Source organism: Plectropomus leopardus, chromosome 5 (assembly GCF_026936395.1).
Source record: "Plectropomus leopardus strain MGB_pleo_1.0 chromosome 5, ASM2693639v1, whole genome shotgun sequence".
Classification (NCBI taxonomy): domain Eukaryota; kingdom Metazoa; phylum Chordata; class Actinopteri; order Perciformes; family Serranidae; genus Plectropomus; species Plectropomus leopardus.
This window is the reverse complement of record NC_142180.1, coordinates 16,807,168-16,831,982: the sequence shown is the minus strand read 5'-3', so window position 1 is coordinate 16,831,982 and position 24,815 is coordinate 16,807,168. Positions and strand designations below refer to the sequence as shown.

Here is a 24,815-nt window from a genome sequence, read left to right as displayed (position 1 = left end):
GATAGGATTGAAAATTGTAAGTTACGGATCAGACATTACCATAATAGGACTGCATCAAATACATGAGCATATGGATGAGCGTATGCATCCATATGAGTGTTGTCCTAACCTTTGCTAGACCAGCACGGTGCGCTCCTTGACTTTCCATGTAGACAATGTATTTGGCGAAGTCTTTAAACTCCTCTATGGTAGGCCTGAAAGTCATTATCTTGCAGCTGGGGTTCTTGGCACTGGCTGGTGGCAGAGGGGCTGAGGGCAGTTCAAACCCTGGAACAGGGTCTGGGGCCATGCCTGAGGCTACTCCTGGGGCCACTCCTGGGGCTACATCTGAGGCCGCACCTGGAACCACACCTGGGACCACACCTGGGACCACACCTGGGACCACACCTGGGACCACACCTGGGTCTGTAGGCAGAGCCGCAGAAAGACCTGGAGCAGCGTCATGTTCTGAAGAAGTCATCACGTTTGGGATTTCACCTATTTGTGGTTCCTGGGTGGGAATCTGGTCTGGTGCTGCACTGGCGCTCAGAGCAGGAGAGGCTGGGGCAAGGTCAGGGAGTGAGGTTGGGGCAGGGTGAGGAGTCGGCACCGTGTCCATGGGCATGTCGGTAGCCATTGGGTCTTTTAAGGGTTGCAGGTAAACCTGGAGGAGAGAGCATTGGCATTAAGGTATGGGCAGTATCACAGTATTACAGTATACCAGGGTATTAAGAAATCCTGACAATGAGATTTTTAATACTGAATAAATAAGGACCCTCAACTTTCTATTAACTTCATACTGGAGAGGTTGTAACGAGGATGTTTTGCATGCAGTGCACATGATGTGCCGTGGAGATTATGCCCGGACCACACTGCATGCATGAGCAGTGTGTGTCAATATTGGCAGCATTTGTTGCTACAGCGCAGTTGCAGAGCTGCCCACTGTTATAACTACTGTATTTCCACAATGAAAAGCACGTACACCACTGTCCACACACCGTCATATATCATATAAGCCAGTGCAATTCCAGGAAGGTATGAATATAAAGCATAATTAAAGAATTCACCTTTTAAATAAAAAATAAACCCCAACTACAATAATTTAACTCTACAAAAAACAGTTACAGGACTACTAAAAGTAAAGTAAATTTTGATTTGGAATCTGGAATTGCCTCACCAGCAAACAGACATTTCTCTATTATCTGTTTAGGAGTGGCTTAGATTGTAACTACAACGAGAACAGCTAGTCCACCTTAACATCAAACCTTAAGGGATTACAGCAGGCTAACTTAGCTTTCTAACTGTGGTGCTAAACCCCTTCACTTTACACCTTCACAGCACGTGACAAGCAAGACACGGGAGCTTGCATGGGTCTGACGCACCAGCCTGAACTGTTCTAGGGCTGGGAAATTAATCGAAAATTAATCAAAACTGACATTCAGAACCTCTAAGCAAAGTAATCTTGCCCACTTCAGTTATTTCGGGGGGATTTGTTGTTCCCAACCGTGTTTGGCAACTCTCACACTTTTGGGCTCACAACAAAACACTGCGACAGCAGATGTGTTAAAGAATCATGTAATACAGTGAACGACTTTGACTCAAGAATACAGCTGAGTACTTGACAACCAAGTCGTATGTGCTTCCACAGCATTTTATGATCACAAATCAAATAGCTGATGGTGAAACAGACAGACAGACAGAGCAGAGCTTCTCATCACAGCACCAAAGTGTCTGAATGAACAGCCATATATTCAGCAGTGGAAAGTGACTTCTTCAGACCTCTACAGGCCACTTTTTTCAGTTTCAGGTTTTGTCAGACTTTAGATGGAATTATTTAGAAACACCAGGATGCATTGCTCCATGTCTAATCCAGCTGCTCACATTGAGCTCTCATTATTACTACCAGGGGCAGATGTAGTGATTTTGGGGCCTAGGGCCACAGGCACATTGCCTGATTTTCAACCTTTCTCTAACCGGGAATGTCGGTAGGCTGTTGGCAGCTATACAAGAAGTAGGCCTACTAAAAACCTTTTCTTCAAAGTAAAACAATTAATAGCACACAGAAAAAGTCAGTCATGCAGTCAGGAGAGGTTGGCCTGTTATCAGCATAAAATGCCTAATTCATCTAAAGTTTGCTTAAAATGGAGCTTTTAATTCTCATGCAATGCTGGATAGTTTGATAATTATTGATGCATCATATGTTTATTACAGTCCAACATACCATGGTCAAATAAAACTGTAAATGTCCTCCTTTTTTCTTGGATAATAACATTGGATAATTTAATGATACATTGACCACTAAGCTTCATACTCTCTGCTCCGGCCACTGTAACCTAACTGTCATTGTCACACACATGCTCACTTTCTCTTTCTCGTTCGCACTCACACTCACTCTGTCTCCCTAGTCATACCATGAGGCACCAAAATGAGACACCAAAATCTGCGTTATGATCCGGTTTGGAAGGTACTGGTTATATAGGAACCGGTGCCATGACACCGGGTTTTGGTACTTAACCCAAAATGAACATTAAATGTTGGTGCATTCTGAGGTTTTGTGGGTCCATGAACACAGTGCAAGCGGAATTATTCATGTTTTTATTTCCTTCAACAGCAGTTCATTGACTTTAAGGTTGTTTTCACACATAATAGTTCGGGAACTCCGAACTTGCTTTGGTTGGCTTTCACACTGCACATAATCGAACCATGAGGCGTAAACATGAGGTTTTACTGGCTGACAGGTGACTGTTGATTGGACAGTTTTGGGTTTGTCATCCTGCATTCCCACGAGGGGAAATCATATTACGTGACTGACAGAAGCACATGCAGCACTTTAAAGCTTATAGAGTCTATATTTATGTTCTTTGGTGCTGCAAGAGCTCATCAAAAAGTGATGAAACTGTTTGTAAGCATTATTAGGCAGCTATTATTAAACTGCACATTGATCACGTTATCAGGGCCGCTGTGGGTGCGCGATCATAAGTGCTTCGTTGTTGTTCTTGCATTATAGAAGACAAATTGCAAAACTCTATAAACTCTGCATATATGTTCCACTACAGAAGAACTATAAAACAGGCATTTTCAGCAGCTGCTGGAGGCTCTACAGAGGCACACATCTGCGTCACCTGCTGAGAGATCATTATACAGGTCACTATATGACAGCTTCTGAGCAAGTTCTGCAGTGACACTAATGACATTTCTGTCCTATTGTTTTAATATGCTTAACTTTTGAAAAACTTCACCCAGCAGAATCATCTGATGTAACTGATAACGTAAAAGCATGTCAGCCAGTTTCATGTTAATTCAGGTTGGAAAACCAACACACAACACTAAAATAGGAGCTCTGCTGTTCTAAACAAAAGAGTGTTATTTCCTATGTAAATTAAAGGTTAAATTTCACTTTCACTGCACTTGGCTTTCTACTGTTATTGTATCACCTATGTAGGTTGTATGGTTTGCAGAAGCGAGCAGGAAAACTGATCAGACCCTCCTGGATGTTGCAACTGCAACAATTAAAGAAAATTCAGCCAATCCCCATGAAAACCAGGCAGAGAGAGCAGAAGACACCGTCCTACTGTGCTATGCATCAGACTGATTTTCATCGTAATAAATGACTCCAGATTGCTTCATGATGCCATAAAAGTATGTCTTTTGTTATGTTTTAAAAGAGAAACAGCAGAAATCAATAGACTACTAACCACAGTTAAGATGTTTTTGTCTACTTATTCTGTGTACATTGTCGCTGAAACACTTACAAAATGCTTTAAACTGTGTTTTAAAAGCTCAAGAAGTAAGACTTCTTTGTCTATTGTTTTATTTAATTACATTATTCTGATTAGTACTGTTTTGAATCTACCTAGATTTGTTAAATGCCCCCTGTTTGCAAATGCAAACATATTCTGACAATAAATAACAGTTTAATCCACAATAAACTGTCTGGTTTATTCAACTTTCACTCAAGAGCAAAAACAGTCTTAGAACTTAAAAGATTTTTTTTGGGGGACTTTTTAGCATGATATCAATATCGACCAATATGAAGCCTTGTATCATGATAACATTTTTAGCTATATTGCCCAGCCCTAATACAATATGTACAATGGTTAAAAACAAACAACAATGAGGTAAAGTGACATGTACGCATTGCACTCAATGACCACGATGCCAGACGAATTAGTAAACCCCTGAAGTGGGCAGATGCTAACTTCTAGACCCCAGCAATAAAAAATGTTAGGCTTAGACAAATTCATTTAGGCAAATAACCAATAAATTGCACTGTGTTTCTCTCATCTGACTTGTAACTACCTCTCTCCCCTACCCTCTCTGTCATCTACAGAATCTCTCCCTTTATCTCATTCTTTTTAAATAAGCAGGAAGGTTTTTACCTAACTGTTTTACAGTTCATTTCCACCACTTGTCCTAATATTGATACTACTAGCGACTTGTTCTTGCTGACTGTGTAAATGAAAGTTGTCCACAAATTGTAAGTGCCCTGAGGCTTGTGTTTGACAAACCAGCGACCCTCAGTACAGCAAACCCTGGTAGCTCCAAGGACACCAGAGTGCTACCTCTAGCACGGAGACTTCTCTGGGGCATAAACTTAGAGTTGAAACAATCAGTTGGGTTGTCTATTAGTCAATCAAAAGAAAATTATTAATTTTCCTATTTTATATTACAGTGAACTGAATATCTTTGAGTTTTGGACTGTTAGTACACCAAAAATAGGCAAAAATAAGGTATTAAATTGGGCTCTGGACATTTGTGACAGGCTTTTTCACTACACTGATATTTAACAGACTAAACAGCAAGGGTGAGACAAAATACAGATACAAAAGAATACTGCATTATCTTTGCATGACAATATTGCATTGATGCATGGATGTCAAGCATTGATTTTTTATAAATCATTCATTAATATTACATATATAAATTAAACTTTTGGCAGCTCACTAGAATAATAACAGCAATTACTTTTTTTAGTCCACTAGATAAATTAAATTTTGCTTTAATGAAAATAGTTGAAGTGAGTGAACAGACGGAACATTTGATCTTATTAGGAAATAACAGACGTTGATCAAGGTTTGCTTTGGGAATATCAGATGAAAAAATGCTAATGGGCCGCCCTGCAGCTCACCTGCACAGAGTGGGCACCCTATGTACAACGGCTAAGTCCTTACTGCAGCCGCTGCAAGTTCGATTCCAACCTGTGGCCCTTTACTGCATGTACCCCCTCTCTTTCCCCCTTTTTATGCTGATGCTGTCCAATCAAAAAAAGGCAAAAGCAAAAAAAAAAAAAAAAAACTTACAAGGTAATTTATCACAATACATGTTATTGCAATACTCAGCATATTGCAAAACAAAATTTTAAAAATTGCGAAGATGTTGTACTGTGACTTAAGTATTTTTTGACGATATCGTATCGTAGGGCCTCTGGTGACTCCCACCTGTACTAAACATATAGAATTCATTGTAAAAAAAAATAAAATAACTGATTTTGGCAGCTCCACTTAATTAGGACTAGTAAAAATTAGAGCCTGACCGATATGGGATTTTTGAGACCGATACCAATTTTAAAGTGTAAAGATTCACAGATTATCAATATGGTGACCGATATTGTGAATTTTTGAGCTGGAATGAGAAAGATCATTTCTATTTGGATTGTACACTGATTTTGCACCACTATGACTATACTCAGAAGGCTGCTTTCTTAGACAAACATTTATTTAACAATTTACTTTTTGAACATTACGGGCAAACAAAAATAAAGAATAAATAAAAATAAAATAAGCATCAGTACTACATGTGTTCAGCATCAGTCTTCACTGATCATTCAAATAAAGATAAATACAATAAAATAAATAGCTAAATAATCATCAGTACTGACAATTGCTGACTATTTTTAATACTGCCAGTCAATAAGGGGCAGGTTGTAAAACAAGGAGCATAGCTTCTTAGCATTTGTAGCTGCCAGGGAGCTCCTCTCGTCCTCATAAATGTTCCCTATTGTGCTAGAAACCTTCTTACTGGGGACAGAGGAGGGTGAAGGAGTATTGTGCTTGAATTATAGTGGAACCACAGCTATGAAAAGTTCCTAAGTAGGCCTAATGGTTTTGTTGTGATCTCTGCATATTTACAAATTGTTCTGCTTGTTGAGAGTTGGAAGGAATCAAACATCAGATATCAGTTTATTCTTTCAACATAACGGAGCTGGAAACTTACTACACAAGAACTCACACCGTGAGCAGCATCAGCTCTTGTCCTGTAACCTTTACACACACACCTGGCATAGGAGGAGAGAGAGGGGAGATGCTGGCTTGACGGCCGCTTATAGCAGTGTTCTGTGGTACTGAGAGCAACGAGCATGGTAACAAACGACAGCATATTTCCTCCTTGTTCCCTGACCGAGAGGGTCTGAAAAGCCACTAAATAGCAATAAAGTCGGCTCATTAGTAGTCCTCTCCTCCCGTCATCCTGGGACCTTAGATCGTCTTGTTCGTTTGCAAAATGATGGGACCATTGTTTATTAACTTAACAGTATGTATTTCAATGTGGCTTACCATGAAAACAACCCTTGACTGTGTACCATCGTCCGCTCCTCTGCCATGCTAGCTCTACTACATGTGCTTCAGAGTGCTAAGAGTAATGTAAACAATGGAGTTGGAGCGTACTCTGCTGGACAAACTATATAATGAAACCATTTCTAAACCACCCAAGCATTGTTTTCTGCATTAAATGCTCTGTAAAAAACGTTTTCTCATCGCTGCATATCAGAAAAATATACGCTGATGCCGATATGCTCCAATATGTCTGTGAGTAGCTCATATCGGCTGATAATATCTGTAACCGACAAATCTGTCGGGCTCTCGTAAAAATGCAAGAGGGGTTCCTGGAAAAAGTACTGCAGTGTAGAGGTGAAAATCAGTATCTTTGATTGTAATTTATATTTAGAAGAAAAAAATCTAATCTTAAAATCAATCAAAAATGTGTCAATCAAATAAAAAAAAATAAAATTTAATACACAGCTCAACCTGCTGTCACTGTTTTAAGGATATCTGACACACCAGATTTAAAAATTTAATGACTTCCCTCTTTGTAAGAACTGCTCTCAGTACAGGACATACATGTAGTGGTAAGTTAAGATATCAAAAAAAACTACATTTGACACAAATTGTCCCATCTCCAAAACAATAAAATTATCTATTTACAGATGAACTTGAATGGCACTGACCCTGTCAACCACACAAGTGCGGTGTCGTGGAGTAAGCACTTCTAGTAATTACGTTACAGAATACATGTAATTGTAATCAGTTAGTTACTGAGTAAAATGTGTAATTAAACTGTACTTAAACTTACTAAAGGGGTTATATATGAAAAAAATATTTTCAGTGAATTGTTTTTATGATGAATTAAACATTCATTCTGCTACTTAACATCATTTTGCTTTGCAGGAATGACTTCTTTTGGCATATTTTTGGAAAATGCTGGTCAGCAAAGTCATTTGGATGCAACATTTACCCACTTCTGTTTTTAAAAAAGTAAACAAATGTAATGAGTTACACTGCTTTCATTAAGTAATTAAAATAGCTATGTAATTTATTACATTTTTAACAGGGTAACAAGTAACCTGTAACCTGTTGCAATACAAAATTAACCTTGCCAACACTAAATAGATTGCCACGCAAATATAACAAAAACAATTTATCAGTCAAGCTGCTCTTAGTATTTAATAACACTTGACTGATTATATAAAATGACATATTGATTTATAAAAAAAAAAAGATTTTAGCTTTTGGATTAATATGCCCAGAACATTATCATTTTAGATTGCTCTGCAACACAAACATATGGTTTAGAAAGTGTAAAATTGTTTCTGACCTCCAAATCTCTCACTCACTCACATACTTACACACACACACAATAACAACAATAGATTGCTACATCCATACATCCATACATCCATCAATACATACATACATCCTACGTGCAGCTTTTCGTGCACAACTTCACAGACATGGGTTCAAACTACAAGCTAGGCAAATAGAGGCAATTCAACAAGTCATTTACATGAAGCACAAACACCATATAGACCCGGAAACGTGTTGTGATCTTTAAATAAGGGAATCACGAGAAAAAATATTTTTCGGCTGAATTCAACATATTGTATTTAAAATTAAACCCCACTTCAACACAATACTGATGGTCTACTCGGTGTCTGATAAAGGCATGCGTCCCAAAATATCCGGCTATCCATAACCCGACAATGCACAACAAGTTTTACTTTCACCATTGGTAGTGACTCACTCCAAAATGTGTCATGAGCAATGGCCTTTTTCTAACCGAGACTGACCTATTCAGTGGATCATGGCAGGCCACATGACCCCCAGCTGTCTAACCACAACAAAAAGGGGCCTACACAGCCCCTTTAACTCTATCGGGGCCTGAAACTTGTCTCAATTTTCAGCACACTGCTCCTTTACTAGGTACTGCTAAGCTAATAACGCTACTCAAAAATAGCATCGGTATTTGTTTAATCGCGAATTCATATCCCATACTCGGTGAACCGACGGTGCTCAATTTAGAAGCCGATATTGGCAGCAGATACAGGCTGCTGCTACTGCTGCTGAGGGCGACGATGGCTCTGCACAACTAACATTAACGTTGTTAGCATTTTAAAACAGCGAACAAAAAACCGTAGCTGTGGCGCTTCAAAATGAGTTAGTTTACGGTAATCGCGTCAACCTTCAATACATGCATCTTAAATTCTGCATATATGGAACATCAACCGTTACATTTAACAACTATTCACCGTGTCCTGACGTTAATACATGTATAGCAACACTTGCTAGCTTCTAGCTAGGTAGCTACTTCCATAGCTGCATTTAGAAAAAACAAAACACCGCGACGACAGACAGCACCATTAAGCGAGAATGAAGCCTTCGCGATTGAATAAAAACAACTCCATTTGAGAGATATTACCTCCTGCAGCGAAGCGTAGTCCTCTCCGCGTTTTTTCAATCGATTTGGTCTCGTTTTGCAAAAATTCCCTGGATGGATTTTCCTCTATCGTTGGGGGTTAGCTAGCAGAGGCTACTCGGAGTCACGCCCACCTCAGAAAGTACGCATTGCGATTGGTTTCATCACCCGGATGACAGAACGCTTAACTCAGAAATCTGATGATATGATTGGTTTATCCTGCTATAGACATACATGTCAACCAATACATTTACACAACTACTACAGCTTGTCCACGGTGCTCGTATGTGCACGCCAGCACGTCGCAAACACCGCTTGGGTCTGAAAGGTAAAGGGTGTCGCGCTCCGTTGACTATTAAATGAGTAAAAAGGCCATCGGTTCAGATAAACACCTTTTAAAAACAATTTATTGATTAATGTGATGTCTGCAATAGTGCGAGAGCTTGTCCAAAACCCTGAACATCATGCTCTTTTGCTCAAAGTTCCTCATATAGATTCTCTAAATCATGATGTTCTGGAGACTTTCCATTTTTAAAATAAGATTTAAGTTTAAATTACTTAAAATTCCTCATCGTAAAATTATTTTTATCCTTATTAGCAGTCTTGATAAGTAACTAGTCACATATGACCGGTTAAATGCATTTAAATTACAAAATGCAATTGTAATCAGTTAGTTACTTAGAAAAATATGTAATTAAATTACAGTTTGTGATAACAAGGGGGTTACTAGTGAAAATGTCTTTCAAGTAAAACGTTTACATGTTGAATGAAACAATCATTATGTAGCTCTACATATTTTTCCCATGCAGGAATTCCTTCTTTTGGCATATTTTGGTCAGCAAAGCCATAGAGAAATTAAAGCGGAACAGCCATGCAATTATATCCGTAGGTCCTTTCAGCTTTTGCACCCAGTTTAAAACATTTGTTAGAAAAGCAATCAAAAAGTAATCAGATATAATAAGTTACATTGCTTCGATAATGTAATTAAAATAGTTGTGTAACCAATCACATGTATCCCATTACATTTCAAAAGTAACCCTCCCAACAACTGCTTGCACCTTATTAGTTTGGCTTTGTTTACTGTCGGTATTGTTCCAAACAAACTTCACGCATGCAGTAGTGCTTGTCTTATAGTTTATTTTATTGATGATGATTGTTAATGCTATATGATTAATGTTAACTTCTCTATATTTAAATATGCTTTGACAATTTGTGCAGCATTACACCATGCCAATAAGCCACCTGAATTGAATTATTTCTCTGTATCTTGGTGCTTCAGTGACTGTCTACCTTTAAATTTACCATTGTACAATTTTCATTATCCTTAATGAGAACTATTAAGGCTCTACCTGTTTATTCAAGGTTATGGTTAAAACCTTCAAGATTGCAAGTCCATTTTCATCAACACAAAGTCACCTCCCCTTCCCAAAGGAACAGAACAAATTCCTCATTTTCACTTTTATTGAATAACACTGAAAATGTATTGACAATTTATTTGCACCAACGTGTGCAAGCCATTCTAAAACTACATATCAAAACTAAAATGAACTAAAAATTATACAATTTCAGAAAATATACATTTCCCAGACAGTCTATGCAAATCTTTGTCTCTCCATCAAAACTCAAAGTGCTGGCATCTGGATGGACATTTTCACACACTGCTGTTTGCTTCAACACCAAATGTTCCTGAATAGCAACACCAACAGTGAAAAGTTGGAAAGTTGAAAAGTGCGAGCATTTCCCGTTTTCAAAAATGTGGTCAGGTATTACAAGTGACCACAGGAGACACAAAAATTTGACTGAACAACACCCCCCCCCCCCACAGATGGCAGTGATAGATTATAAAAGATGAAAAAGTACAAATTTTAATTATAGCAAGAAATACAAATACCGTTTCTAGACTCAATTAGGTTTGAGTGTCAGGGGCAAAGTCTACAGAGCTAAATAGTTGGGAGTTCTACATTACACTCTTGGTTAAGCACTTTTGTTTCTTTGGGATTTATAAAAGTAAAACTTTAAAACACGGGAAATTCAAATCTTTACTGCAGTATACAATGGCCTTAAGAATCTATATCATTTAGCTTTTAGGGTTGTATCAAATTCATAGTAACCAAATCTCACAAACTTCGTGTACAAATATAAAATTACTGTAGGAAAATATTTATGGAACTAATAGACAAAATATGAAACCACATTTGATGACACAGAAAAACAAAAAGACTAACTGGTTCGGTTTGCGCCTGCATATCAGGTCTCGTCTTCATCTTACGGAGCAGCTCTGATTACTTGTCATGTTAATGCAATTTAAATCATCTGATCATGTCAGGATGAACGGAAAGAGTCACATTAGGAAGTCTGTCAAGATTACACTTTGTTGATTTGTCTATTTTTGTCTAGTTCATAAATTGAACCCGAAGCCAAATATTTAAAAATAAAGAGTACAGACAAGTACAGAGCTACAGGAGACAGAACAGAGCCTTCCAGGTTAAACGTGAATGTAAACCAGTTAACCCCAAAAATATTATCAGATTTTTTCTTTTTTAAATGCACCAAAATGAGAACCAACCACAGCCAAACTAACGGTACACCAGATAATATTCGAATTCTAATAAAATCCTTGTACAAAAGAATGTCCAAACAGCTTGGGCACACGGCTAAACCACTTTGACTTAACGTTCTCTCGAGGAGTGCTAAAAATGGAGGGATTTAGTTAAAAGTAACAAACATTTTACAATATGGATAACATTAGCATTAGTTAATGGAACAAAATGAAAACGTTGGGAGTAAAATCACGGTGTAAAGTATTAACGGAGTAATGGCACAGTTATAAAGGAATTTTCAATTTGTCTTTAACTACGCATCATAGCAGATCCCAAGTGAAAAATTGGTAGCACTGAAGTCCACAAAAAGTGTAGTTTTATAAATCATAAAAAATATATTAAGAGAAACTGATTCTTTATTGCCTCTACTGAAAATTCCCCTTACAGTTTACATCGCGTTTCCTCTAAGGCTGAGAAGACCAAGCAGACGATCATCGCCCACTGCTGTACCCGGGGAAAAACTGATTTAGAACATCTTGCAAGGATTTGTTGACGGTCATGGAGTAGTTTTTGCCCAGGTCGTGCCTGCAGGCTGGGCAGGTGTACACATCTGCTCTGAAGGACCGCTGAAGGCATTCCTGAGATTAAAAAAAAAAGAACAGCTTTTACTTTCAGGGACTACTATAATTCAACATGTCACTGTGTAACATGTTATTCTTGTTTTGTTAATATATCAATTCATAAATTCAAGATACAGTCGATTATTAGAATGCTATTTGACAGTTCAGAAATACTTTTGTCAGAGCTGGGTTTAAGGGCAGGATGTGTCAGTATATCAAAAGCTTCTACAGCTACCGTGACATTTAAGATAACCACTGTAACAAATAATTTAAACTTTTAGGGCACATCGTTTACAAAAAACATCCTTCAACTAGAATCGGTATTATTGAGTAATTGTGTACAATCAAGTCATGTTCAAAAAGCAAGACTTTTCTAATTTTACCCAGCTCCCTATATTTTTAAGATGTAAAGGTTTCTACAAGCTGAAATCTAAGGGTGTCAACAGTCAGAGTATTTCAGGCTTCAGACAAAGCTAATGTTCCTTAACCGTAGGACACCAGAGGGAGGGCAGGGGGCACTATGTTTCCGTTTGTTAACACAGCTAGCAGTCTGTCTGTAAGCAAAGCAGACAGAAATATAAAAAAAGGCAAGACATTTACATCACAAAACTTTAAATTTCACCACCACTAAATGTGTGGTAGTTTGAAACACTACACTAAAGCTCCCCGAGTCAATGGAGCACCAAAAAAAAAAACCCTTCTGGAGTCACTTTTTTCCTTAAAAAAAAAAAAAAAAAAACTGGTTAGTTACCAGTTATTGAAAGCTGGACTATTGAAAAACAAAATAAACCAAAACGGACATCCCTACTGAAAGCTGATTTATTTAAGCGCAATGCATTGCAGCAATAGTGTATTTATGGAGTCTTGTCTACCGCTCTTTTTGCACCTGCTATTAAGTTGTCACTGGGAATCACAGAAGTTTTTGTCAATGACAGTTTCTCACCCTGCAGACATTGTGTTGGCACTCTGTGGTGATGGGCATGTAGACCACCTCTTGGCAGCAAATGCAGAGGAAAACTTCTTCAACTTTGTTCAAGAATTTCTGCAGAAACAGAACAATCGTATGAGAAGACCTAACAAGACATTACAAACAGCTCTATAACTTAAACTGTCCACAGCAGGAGGTTTGAAGCAGTACTCAGTGGGTGGTTTTTTTTAGACTGACAGACTTCCTCTATGTCATGTAAGATTTTTCTGAGCACCTCAAGATCACACAGTGGTTTCAAGTAGCAGCAGCAAAATCCAACACTGACAAAGATCCAACAAATAGTCGCTCAAATCAAACTTTTCATACATACAAACGATTTTAGTTAAGCAATACATCAACTGTCAGCACACACTTGTTGTCAATAGAACTTTGAATAGAAAAGCACTGTTGCTAGAACCATACAATGCTGCCAACATTGTATTTCCTAAAAACCTGGCTTTTGTCGGTTGTCAGTCACATAACATGATTGTGACATTTGTCCACCACACGCCATTACTGCCTCAGTCTTACAGAATCGAGGTGTTACACTGGTTTGGAAATTTCAAGCTCGATTTACCTTTTTGTTGTTCAAATTCAGATGCATGACAAAACACCCCCAGTACTTCTAAACATTAGCTTCTGCTTCACCAAACACTCAGCCATGCTTACCGGTCCAAGTGACAGTGACTCCATGGCTTCATCCCACAGCTTCTTGTTTGGCGCATCATTCTTGATGAGAGATTTCTGCTCCTGGGTTAGCTTGTACACTTCAACCTTTATTTTTTTGGGAGTCTTGGCTGGCGAGGTCTTGGGAGAATCTGATAGAAAAGAGACACATTTTAAATTCACCATGAAGCTGTGTAGAATAAAGTGGCCAATTATTCTGATTAAAATAACAACATAAGAAACATCAATTTGCCACCTGCATCCGATCACTAATAATGATAATAATATTATCTGTTTGCTACCAATGATCCAATGATAATGTCCACCACAACAAACCAATGCACAGCTATGGGGTGACTTGCAGCAGTCTTGTGTAAACTACTGTTGAATTCTAGGTAAAAATGATAAAACATGACACCCACACACACACATACACATACACACATACACACATATACACATATACACACACAAACACACAGCCTACCATTTCCTTGAGATTTTCGCTTCCTCTTTGCCTTGCTGGGTGTAGCTGCCTCCTCTTCTACCTCATTTTTGTTCTCTTTCTCTTTCTGATAGCCAGCAGGATACTGGAACGAGTTCATTTTGTTAGCATTTTACTACTGATAGCAGTTAGTTCAAAGCACAGCCAATGTTTCATTTTTGATTAACATTTAACATGTGACAATAGCTTTGCACATGCTTGTACTTTAACATGTTAAATGTGAGTGTATAGTAAGTTATGTTAGTTAAATGTTTACATGTTAGCCTGTAGGCCCAAGTTAAGACATTTGTTTTACATCTTAATTAATTAATTAATTAAATGTCTTTATTTAACCATTTTTTTCCATTCTATGCAAAAGTCTGAGCAAAATTGAAAATGAAAATTACATCATAAAACCAATGTTTAGAAAAAAAGAAAGGGGGAATAAGAAACTTTCTACTAAACTAAAAGTATTGTTAGTTCAATCTAACTGAAATAAGATGATCACATCCAGACACCATTGCAACCAAAGGACTGGGGCTTTTGGGTGAAAGAGACCCTCTTGGAATAACGCGGTCTGAACAATCATCTTTACCTGCATGGTGAGACCGAGCTTCTTGATGCGTTCCTTGCCATCTCGGGTCCACGGCGCCGGCTCATCATCATCACGCTTCAGCAGATACCGCCAGACCAAGAAGCCAGACTTGCCTTTAGCTGGCCAGTACTTCACCACCTGTTGGAAGTAAATGATGCAAAGTTAAACGACTAATAGATGCTCAAAGTCACAGAATTATTTATCAAACATGAGGTATTTAATAGCAATAACCACTGCATGCATCAGCTAGTTTGACAACTCCAAAGCACATACAGAAACCTGCCCTTACCTTATATATCCCATCATATCGGTTTCCTTCCTCAGGGGAGTATTTGCTGTGCTTGCGACCTTTGCAGCTGCGCACAACTCGAACTGGTTTGCCTTCCTTCCAGTTCTTGGCCTCAGCTCCGTTTTTGTCGTTGACTGGGACATTGCAGTTGAGAGCCAGCGCCCTGGTGAGAACCAAGGTGCAAAAAATTAGTGATGCAAAATAAAATAAAGCAAAAACGGACCATTCAAAAATCATATTAATTAAAAAGGAGTTGTAATATATTTTGTCCATTAGCTTCATACCGGTTCATGTGGGTAAGTGTTTGATCACACGATTGCTCAGCAGTCCTCTTGTTTCCTGAGAGATCTCGCCCTCCAGAGCCAGTGTAAGTGAATTCGTTTCCATCATCCTACAAAGCAACACACATCAGATATCGAAACTACTAAAAAAAGATTTGTCAGTAGATTTTAGGTTAAAATGAACATAATGGGTTATATGTCAGAAAAGACACACCTATTCTGACAACATTACTTTAAGAACAACGAAAAAAGACATGATAAACAGCGTACCACATCATCTTCGTATCCTCCTGCCAGCACCAGAGAGTAGGCACCGTCGTTGCTCCTGCCGTGAATGCCAGCCACATGAGGCCTGTGGACGCCAGATTCACTGACCTAAAGAGGAACCCAAAAAATTAAACATTATTGGACACAAATGGAACAAGTGACCACAAAACCACAGTTTTCTTTATTATCGTCATATAGAGGTTCTAGAGTTTAATAGCACTGATTGAACTCGTCGGCTGACCTGCACTCTGAACTTCCACAGGGAGCCCACGGGGATGCTGGGGATTGGGCCGTAGTGGTTAGATGGGACGATGGTGCACTGCTTGGTTCGACCAACACAGGCCATTCCCTGGAGGGGCAGGAGTGAAGTGTTGTTTACTACCAAATACAAAGTACAGTAACATTGCTAATTTTCTACAAGAGCATGTCATCTGTAATCCTACTTCTCACAACATACTGTAAGTACTGTGAGTGAATATTTTTGACAAAACACCCTTGATATTAAATACAAAATGTTAGTTATTTCAAGAGTGATAAGAACCAAACTCCATATTATTTATGCATTATACATTTATTAATTAATTTGAAAGGCTTATATCGAGTTTCCTGGTGTCACATGCCAGAAGCGACTTATCCAAATCAAAAAAAATCAAATGAGTCGGCACTCACTTTGCCCCAGTCCCTCTGGCTGGAGGAGCTGGCGGACGCCATCTTGGCTTTCTTCTTGCTCTCCTTCAGCTTCTCACCAGCCAACACAACCTCACTGGCGTCGGTACGGCAACCTGGGCAATACCTGAGACAGTAAGACATGTAGAGGTCAGGTTGAGCACAACGTATGAATTACACAACCGATGACAAAAGGATGACTCCATGTCACTGAGAAGTCGGGATATTTGGGTGTATTTGATGAATCGTTTAGTTCTGCATCCGGCCTACTGACCAGTCCTCGTCGTCAGGGATGGAGGTGAGCGGAGGGTTCAGGCAGTAAGTGTGATAGGCCATGTCGCATTCATCACACAGCAGCTGTTTGTCAGGATCCTGCTTGATGCCGCAGATATGGCAGTTACACCACTGACAGTTTTTCTTGGGATCATCCTTACAGTGCTTGCACTCGGGTCCATTTGATCCTGAAGAATACAGACATTTCATTTCATCAGAAAGCATTTTCATAAGGCAGGGCAAGTTTCATATATACCAATAAACAACAACAACAACCGCTCACACGAACAAGATTCAAAATCCTGATGATTCAACAAGTCCGAATTCCAAACACATACTTAAACCTACTTTTTAGTGGACTCTCAGATCCAGCTGGGATTTCACTCAGAGAACCAGGCCTCTCAATTTTGTAGATTTCAGTCAGGAACATGATCCGGCAGTCATTAAGAGAATCACCAGCATCACTGCAAGAAAAAAACAAACCGTCAAAGTTTCTGCCATCTTAGCAATATAGTAGTATATTGTCCTGCTAACAAAATAATATATGAATCACTTGAAAGTTTGAGAAAGGCAACAGACTTTTTATACTATAATCAAAAGAGCCAGATGCACTTTTTTTTTCTCCTGGTGTAAGTGAGACCTAAACACATACAATACTTAATTACACATAGCACCATAATATATGAAATCTACTCCGATAGCGCAGCAGGAAATGAAACTCTTCCCACCTGCCACTGTGGCATCCAAAAACCCGGCAACTCTGTTACACAGATAAAAATGGGACCACAATAAGATCAACTGCCACAAGGCTGAGTAGATTTTTACTCAGATATTAAACTTGTGACAGTTCATCTTATTGTCTTTAACACCACAGAATTTTACAAATTAAGCTTAGCGCACAACAAAGCCCTTACCCGAGGATAATCTTGGCGTAGATCTCTCGCTGGGTGCGCGTCTCCCTCTTCCTCTGAATCTCAGCATCGTACCAGTAGCCGCGCTCCTTGGGGTCGTCTGGGTTGTAGTTGACCATAACGACCATTTGTGGCTCCAGCTGGTGCCACTGGTACACCGTACGGGCCCGAGGACGAACATCCTTGGCCAGCAACTGAATCACTCCATTCTCTGGGTAGCTGGGATTGTAAAATGTGATACCATATCAGTTTGCAGTTGAGGAGTAAGCCACACACCACCACAGGTGCTTCCTACACAGTTTGTTTGACGACTGGTGATCATCAACTGCTGATACAGTAGGTTTAAACACCTAAAACACTCAGGTGAATGCTTCACCTGTTCACGCTACACCATCCTCTAAATGCAGCTGCGCAGGAAGGGCGGATTACACATCAATAGTATATTAATGCACAAGTTATAGCACAAGTTATGTTGCCAACAATGTCTTTCTTCATATAATTTTGTTTAGTTTAGTCTTTAATGTCCCAGAGGGGCAATTTGGTTTACAACAGTAGTCAGCATAACCAATGTACATCATCATAAATAATACAATAATAAAACACATTATACATGCACAGGAAGTCATCATAAGTTCTGAGGGTTCATCAATGCTTGTTTAGCTGCTAGTTGCCCTGCACTAGTTTCACAATATATGACAGGAGAGAAAACAGAGTTACTGTTAAGTGTCCTGTCTCAGATGAGTATTACACCAAGCAAACTAAACTAAACTTCACCCTGCCTTTGCAATCAACACGGTAACCTGAAAAACCTCCACAGCAGGTTAGTCCACTTATCATATCCTTATGACCCCTAAAGGGCCCTCAGAGTTACTGCAGGAGGGACACCAAATAATTGTTGCATTCAAAAATTAAAATACACAGTAACATAAATGCAGCATAATTTGCCAGCACGTCCTCTCTCAACCTACATGAAAAGCACATGCGGGTCAGACTGAAGCTTGAGCTTGATTTGGCTTTCTTCCTGACAACCGCCTGGTTTAATATGCAAAGAAATTTTAGTATTTTGGGTTCCTGCTCTGTCTCTCTCTCAACTAAGGGGTCCTTGGCCTGAAAAATGTTGAGGACTCATCCAAATGTAAAGGTGTCTCCTCTGCATTGGACACTCACCATCCAGCAATCGTACTTATATGTAATGATGTCAGGAAACTGACATTTTAAAAGTTCATGGTTGAATATTAAATACATTGACATCATCACTGTTGCACCGACTATGAAGCTCATGTTTTGAAGTAAAAAAAAATATTGCTTGAAAAATGTGCTCCCTATGCTTGAAAAATAAAGAAGTGAAAAAAACAGTATTTGGTGAGATTGTTTTTTTATATCTCCCATTTAAAAATTCAATACTCGAACTTCTTTCATTGTATCCATGAAAACTATGAATGAACCCATTTATGTACTGTTTCAACAGAAAAGATGTGAAGACTGTTTGCTTTTCTGATAACTGCGTCACTGTGCAGCTCATAAATGTTCAAGCCAGCTATATAGTTGTTATTTGTTATGTTATGTATATATGCAAATTAAAGATATTTCCTCATTTTCTGTCTAACTCATTTGGTTGAAGATGTTCAGATTTGGTTCAGTTATAAGGCACCTGGAGCAGAGCTGTTTTGCAGGCAGCGACTAACAGGTACAGAAGGAGCTCTGCGTAGGAGTGCTCACTCAGTTCCAGTCAGCACGTACTTCTTTCTTTTGACAACATAAAGCTCGCTTTGGCCCGCACTCACACGTGGTGTGAGCAAACATTTTGGCTGCACTGGCTGCTTGCTCCAGATGCAATGAAAAACACCCTGCTTGTATAATCAATATATATTTTAGAAATTCTACTTATATTATATTCTAGGAAATGAAACAGGAGCAAAAGTCTGGAAACATTTTCTCCATACTCTTTGTTTCACACTTATGTCGATCTGGAAATTACTACAATCAAATTCCACGCTTTTCCGTCCACAGGAACCCTGGAGTTGAATCTGCATGTTTCCTGTCAGTCCTCTTCAGCTTTGGCGGGCATCAGCAAATACAGTCTTTGGTTAATACTTCGATCTTAAGAAAATAATGTATTAGTACTTCATCTCCTTCTTGTAGCTTAAAACTTATCAACGTAAACCATTTATAATAAATCCTACTGCTACTGTGCGTTTCGTCTTAACCTCCTCTCTGACAGCTCTGCATTGCAGATGGCTGTCTGTTCCATTAAAAAAGTTGTTTTTTTCTGTAAGATGGTTGACATGTCTTGGGTTGACAGAGTGATGTAAACTTGGCTCAGCAAAGTCAAATTGATAACTGATGGTCAAAATCTTTGGGGAAAAAACACATAGATAAAACATTGATTGTTTTGATTAATACAAAAAGGATTCTTACTCTTCGTATTTCACATGGTACAGTATCTCCTCCTCTGCTGGCTGCGCTTCAGCGGCTTCTTCTTTTGGTGTCTTTGCCGTCTTCGTAACGTTCACAATCTGGGCCTCAAACCAGGCCCCCATGTTCAAGTCCCTTGCATCCACAAGCTCATTGATCTTAAAGGCACAGAAAAATAATAAGTTAGCCAAATGTTAGAGACATTTTAAAACCTGTAGACATAGCTGTAGTAACAAACAAAAAAATGTGTTTTCTAAATGTTCCAAAAAAAACAAGATCAGATGTCAACCGATCCACATGGGAGAGGGTTTCTGAAGGTATTCCATTATCCGACAAGCAGCTCTGAAGAAATATTCTGGCAACTAAAGTATTCATAGCGATAATTGTTTCCCCACGTAAGTAAAGGGTGGTCAGTGCGGCGAGCAGTACACCCGTTTATTTATACTCTCCCTCTTATAGCAAGTGGCATACACAACTGTGAGCACGACTTAATGTGGAGTGACACATATTTCATAGTGAGATGATCACAATTATATGGATGTTTGTCACTTTAAGATAATATAGGAGCGATGATTATACTTTCCCTTCATCCTACTGTAGAGATGGTGTGGAGTGACAGCATAGTGAAGCAACCACTGCTTTCCTTGCAAATGTGCTTTGTTGAGTTGAGTGTTTTGTTTTTTTGTATTTTTTTTAAATTATCTATTTGGTTTTGTTGTACTGTTACTGTTCCTGCTTATAGTTATGTTTGTTGAAAAGCAATAAAAAGTACATTACAGACAACAATAACCTGGATGTTTCACAGGCCGAAAGTTTTTGAAGCCAACAAGAAAAAAAACTCTATATCAACCCCAAAATGACGCATACAAATGAAAAAGAAATGTCTTATTTGCAGTCCAGCTCTATTAAAGCCATACTGGGGGTTGAGCTGACTCAACATGTCATTTATTCGTGCTTCACTGACCTCTTCCAAAGCTAAGCTAAATGCAGGTTGTACACCACTGCAAAAACACTTAATATAAACACCCAATTCATTCACAACCATCAGCTAGAAAACACACCTTGAATAATCCAAACCCCGGATCGATGAGCTCCAGGGCGTTTGTCTGGGCAGAGGTGCCGGCGGTCTGAGCCTCGACCTCACCGTGAGTTGAGCTCTTGTCAGACTCACTCTGGGTAGAGCCACAACCAGAATCGGAGTCGGAGAGCTCGGCTTCTTTTTCCTTGCTTTTGACAACATTACTGGGGGGCAACTTCTGCCTGACAAGCAGCTGCACTATGTCGTTTAGACCCACATTGTAGTCGAATATGGTATGGCCATCCTCCATCTGATGCAAAACAAAAATATATGACTTGGTTAAAAATGAGAAAAGCAGCACTTCCCATGTTTTGTTGTTTCAAAGATAACTCTTTTTTCCCCCCATACTGGTGTCCACACACTCAAGGGGGTGTGTTTTTATAACTGGAATTTTAAATTAACATCATATAGATTTAATTTAATGCATGCTTAAAATTTTATGCATTCTGTTTTGTTCAAGAGGTAATGTTGACGCAGAAATGACGACAACAATCACCAATATCCACCATATACTGAAAATGTCATTGAGCATGTCAAATGTCAAACCTGAGATTGAATCAACCTAGCTCTAAAAGGACTTCTTCCAACAATGTTAAAGAGGTCTTCTTCAAATGCTACTTTTAATATTTTTTAGAGGCTTTTCATAACTTAGTGGGACACAAAACACACCATGAACAGCATCAAAGACATGTCTCCAAACCAAATGTTAACCATGCTGCCTCACCTGCTTGCCGCGGTAGAACAGCCTCTGCCTCTCTGGCTCCACGTTGAAGAGCTCACTGATTTTGAGACGCAGCTCATCCACCTTGGTGAGTTTGGAAAGGGAATCCACCCGGTGGGTTTCTTTCCCATCCATTGTGCGCACTTGAATCCACATTGCAGCTGCCCTGTGTCATCAGACACACAACACCCCATTATCGCCACAATAATCATTAATCAATCAGTAATGCTAATCGTAATCAGTCTTGTTTGACGGATCCATTGAGCGTGTATATCTTCAACTCCAGCGTACAACGGTGATCGGAAAATAGACCGTTTTGGGAGAATGCATCAACAGTATGGGCATCGTTTGCCATTTATTTGTGTTTATTTTCATTGTGTCCAATTATTTCCACTGTGAAAAACGTTTCTAAAGCAAAGTGATAAATGACATAGAATATACAGTTTAAGCTCGATAAACACTTCTGTGGCATTGTCTGATAAATCATGGTTTGGTCTTTGCATCAATCCTTATTTTTGTTTTGGACATTTTCTAAACATTTGCTAAAAGCAGCAGAGGAGTGCAGATTTTTCTAAGGGTCAGTTTGTTTTGCAACAAAATGAATGTCGAAAATAAATTAGTGGAGGAATATTATTACAAGAAAACATTATTGTTGGTCTCAATGTTAACCAAAATCCATGGCAGAATTGGCCATCAAAACATGCCATGACTACACACGTTTTAAAATGATGAATTTTAGCATTGCCTTTTTAAGTCTGCATGCTTTGTGCACTGTTGGTTATACTTTTATCAGTGCGTTTTGTTTTTGTTTGGTCGTGAGATGGTGAAAGTTGGTGAAATTTATAAAATATTATTGTTCACTCTTTTTTAGCCTTCAATCCGCACACAAAAAAAAGTTAAAAAAAAAAATGTTTATTCAAATTTGAATTTTACAATGCTACTTTGTCAGGAAATAGAAAAAATAACTAGTCACAGTTTGTCAAAAAACTATAATAATTACAAATCACGGCATCATGTGCAACCACATACAGAGAAGTATCAAGAAAATAAATCAATACATTAAAATAAAAACATATTTCAAGAAATGATTATTAGTACAGCACCTTATTATTTTGATAATCCAAAATAAGCTGATAGAATCAAAAACCTGTCTATATTTACAAGACGTTTTTTCTGTTGTTTTTTTCCCATGGAGTACTCTTTCATTAACCCTTTGAAACCTGGATCATTATCACTTGTGTGTTACATTCAGATGCATTTGACAAGTACTTTAACATTAAAACCCAAAAAATGGGTTTATTTCTTTCAAAAACGTGGGGGGGACAATTAAAGACAATTAAAAACTTGGCAAGAAATGTCCCGCAAACTACAAGAAATTAGTAGATTTGGACAATTTTTTTAAAATGGTATGAAAAATGTCAAAAACCTATATTCATGATTATCATTATTAGACATTTAAAAATAGTTTACAAGATGAAATCATTTTTACGTACTTTATTTCCCCAAAAGAGTGCCTTTTTTCTTTCTTTTTTAATTTTCAGAGGATTGTACCTTTTCAATTTTTTTGCTAACTTTTTTGGGTCATTTCCTCTGAACTTGCTTTCTTCCCATGTTTTTGAAAGAAATAGTGTGATTAAGAAAGGGTGAGGGATTAGTGGTTTGAGCCAAAATAGTTTTCTTTTTTTTTTGCAACCAATAAAATTATCTGCAGCAAATCCAGCATTTTAACATCTTGGATTGCTGCTTATTGAAAGCACTGTGTGGACAACAATACTTACATTATTTCTTTATGGTCTAAATGAAGTTAATTTCAGTTAAAGAGTGAATTAAATGTTTCTCAGCAGCAGAAATTAGATTATGCCAGCCCTCGGTCCTTGTATTGTGCTACTGTCAGCACTGGGCTGTCACCTCAACAGAGTATGAGAAAGGGAGGGAACAAGCTGATTTAAATACAGTGCGGGAAAGTGAGCTGCAGGCCACTCCCAGTTCTTTTAAAAGCAAGCACATCCGGACGGGAGGGAGCGCTAGCAAACAATGTGCCTTCGGTCTCTGACAATAAAACATGCCGAAACACTCCCGTTTATGCACTTTGTAGACGTTATTTACAATACAAAATCGCCCCTTTCCCCGAACAGACCGTGCTTTGTCCTTACCGAGTGGTAAGCTGCGAGCTCGACGGCTGCTTGTCTTTTACTTTTGCGCTCTCAGCTGAGGTGTTGTTCGCTCTGCTGGCTCGAAATTAACCAACATCAATGAACAAAACACGAGTGATAACATCGAAAACAAACTACTTCCTCCCACACAAGATGAGCAATTTCACCAGCACCATTCATTTATTTCAGAATACAGACGAAATTTATGCTAATTCATCAAGAGCCAACGCGGAAAAAGAGGAAAATAAGCTCTCTGTTTAAGGTTAGCGTGTTTGTTTTGCTTCCTAGGAAGCGGTCATAGCTGGTTGAAATCTTGCCATGTGTTACACATTGTGTGGCTATACTACAGATAAACAAGAGGATATAACAGCTCGTGGTATTCAAGTTCATCACCACCCATCAATGCTTGCTGCAAACCACGTTACAACTTATTGTTTGAGAGCTTTTAACTGGTAACGTTGTGTTAGCAATTAGTAATCTGAATACATGCAGCATGGAAACGGTCCCTGTGAGTGGATATTTTGAGTCATTTTGGGTTTTAGATTAGGCTGGCTAGGCAACTTGGTGTAGTAGGTTTAGCCAAACAGAAACGAGGCAGGACTTAGTCAAGTTAGCTAACCATAGTGAGCTAGCTTCTGAGTGGAATATCAATGAGTGCAATTTCAAAAGTTATTATAACATTAGAAAAAAACTGCTTTACCTGTTTGTTCGTCCAAGTGAAACCAAGAAATTAACGTTTACGGAGTTTCGCGCACGTTTTCCGTAGATAACTTCTATGTACGGTTTGCACGACCAACTCTTTGCCTTGTTGGAGGCTGATCAATGAGTTATTCTTCAAGACTTTGATATCCCGCCTGCTCTAAGAACCCGGCTTCACCATTGGCTGATTTCCTCTAAGCACATCGAGCTCATTGGCTGGCGGAGCTGTCAATCTGGAATGTGA

At 38.7% G+C, this 24,815-nt stretch overlaps 2 protein-coding genes across 2 annotated transcripts in view; both read right to left on the bottom strand.

The window, feature by feature from the left end:
• The window catches only part of kdm4b (lysine (K)-specific demethylase 4B), a 60,380-nt gene extending 51,294 nt beyond the window's left edge, over positions 1–9,086 (bottom strand). Inside the window, exons 1-2 of the mRNA XM_088077630.1 lie at positions 8,950–9,086; positions 110–643 (exon numbers count right to left, since the gene is read on the bottom strand). Of these exons, the coding sequence (XP_087933756.1) occupies positions 110–616 (507 nt within the window). The 5' untranslated portion in view covers positions 617–643; positions 8,950–9,086. The remainder of the gene's footprint in view (positions 1–109; positions 644–8,949) is intronic.
• Positions 9,087–10,389: 1,303 nt separating this feature from the next.
• Positions 10,390–24,730, bottom strand: uhrf1 (ubiquitin-like with PHD and ring finger domains 1). Its single transcript, XM_042484050.2, has 17 exons — positions 24,573–24,730; positions 21,723–21,885; positions 20,982–21,248; positions 19,924–20,078; positions 17,509–17,724; positions 16,943–17,058; positions 16,596–16,782; positions 16,325–16,448; positions 15,897–16,004; positions 15,659–15,763; positions 15,392–15,498; positions 15,108–15,270; positions 14,819–14,956; positions 14,227–14,329; positions 13,743–13,891; positions 13,050–13,148; positions 10,390–12,124 (listed from the first exon to the last, which is right to left on the bottom strand). Exons 2-17 carry the CDS (start codon positions 21,873–21,875, stop codon positions 11,978–11,980), a joined length of 2,337 nt encoding a protein of 778 aa, XP_042339984.1. The 5' UTR covers positions 21,876–21,885; positions 24,573–24,730; the 3' UTR covers positions 10,390–11,977.
• Between the last annotated feature and the right edge of the window lie 85 nt (positions 24,731–24,815).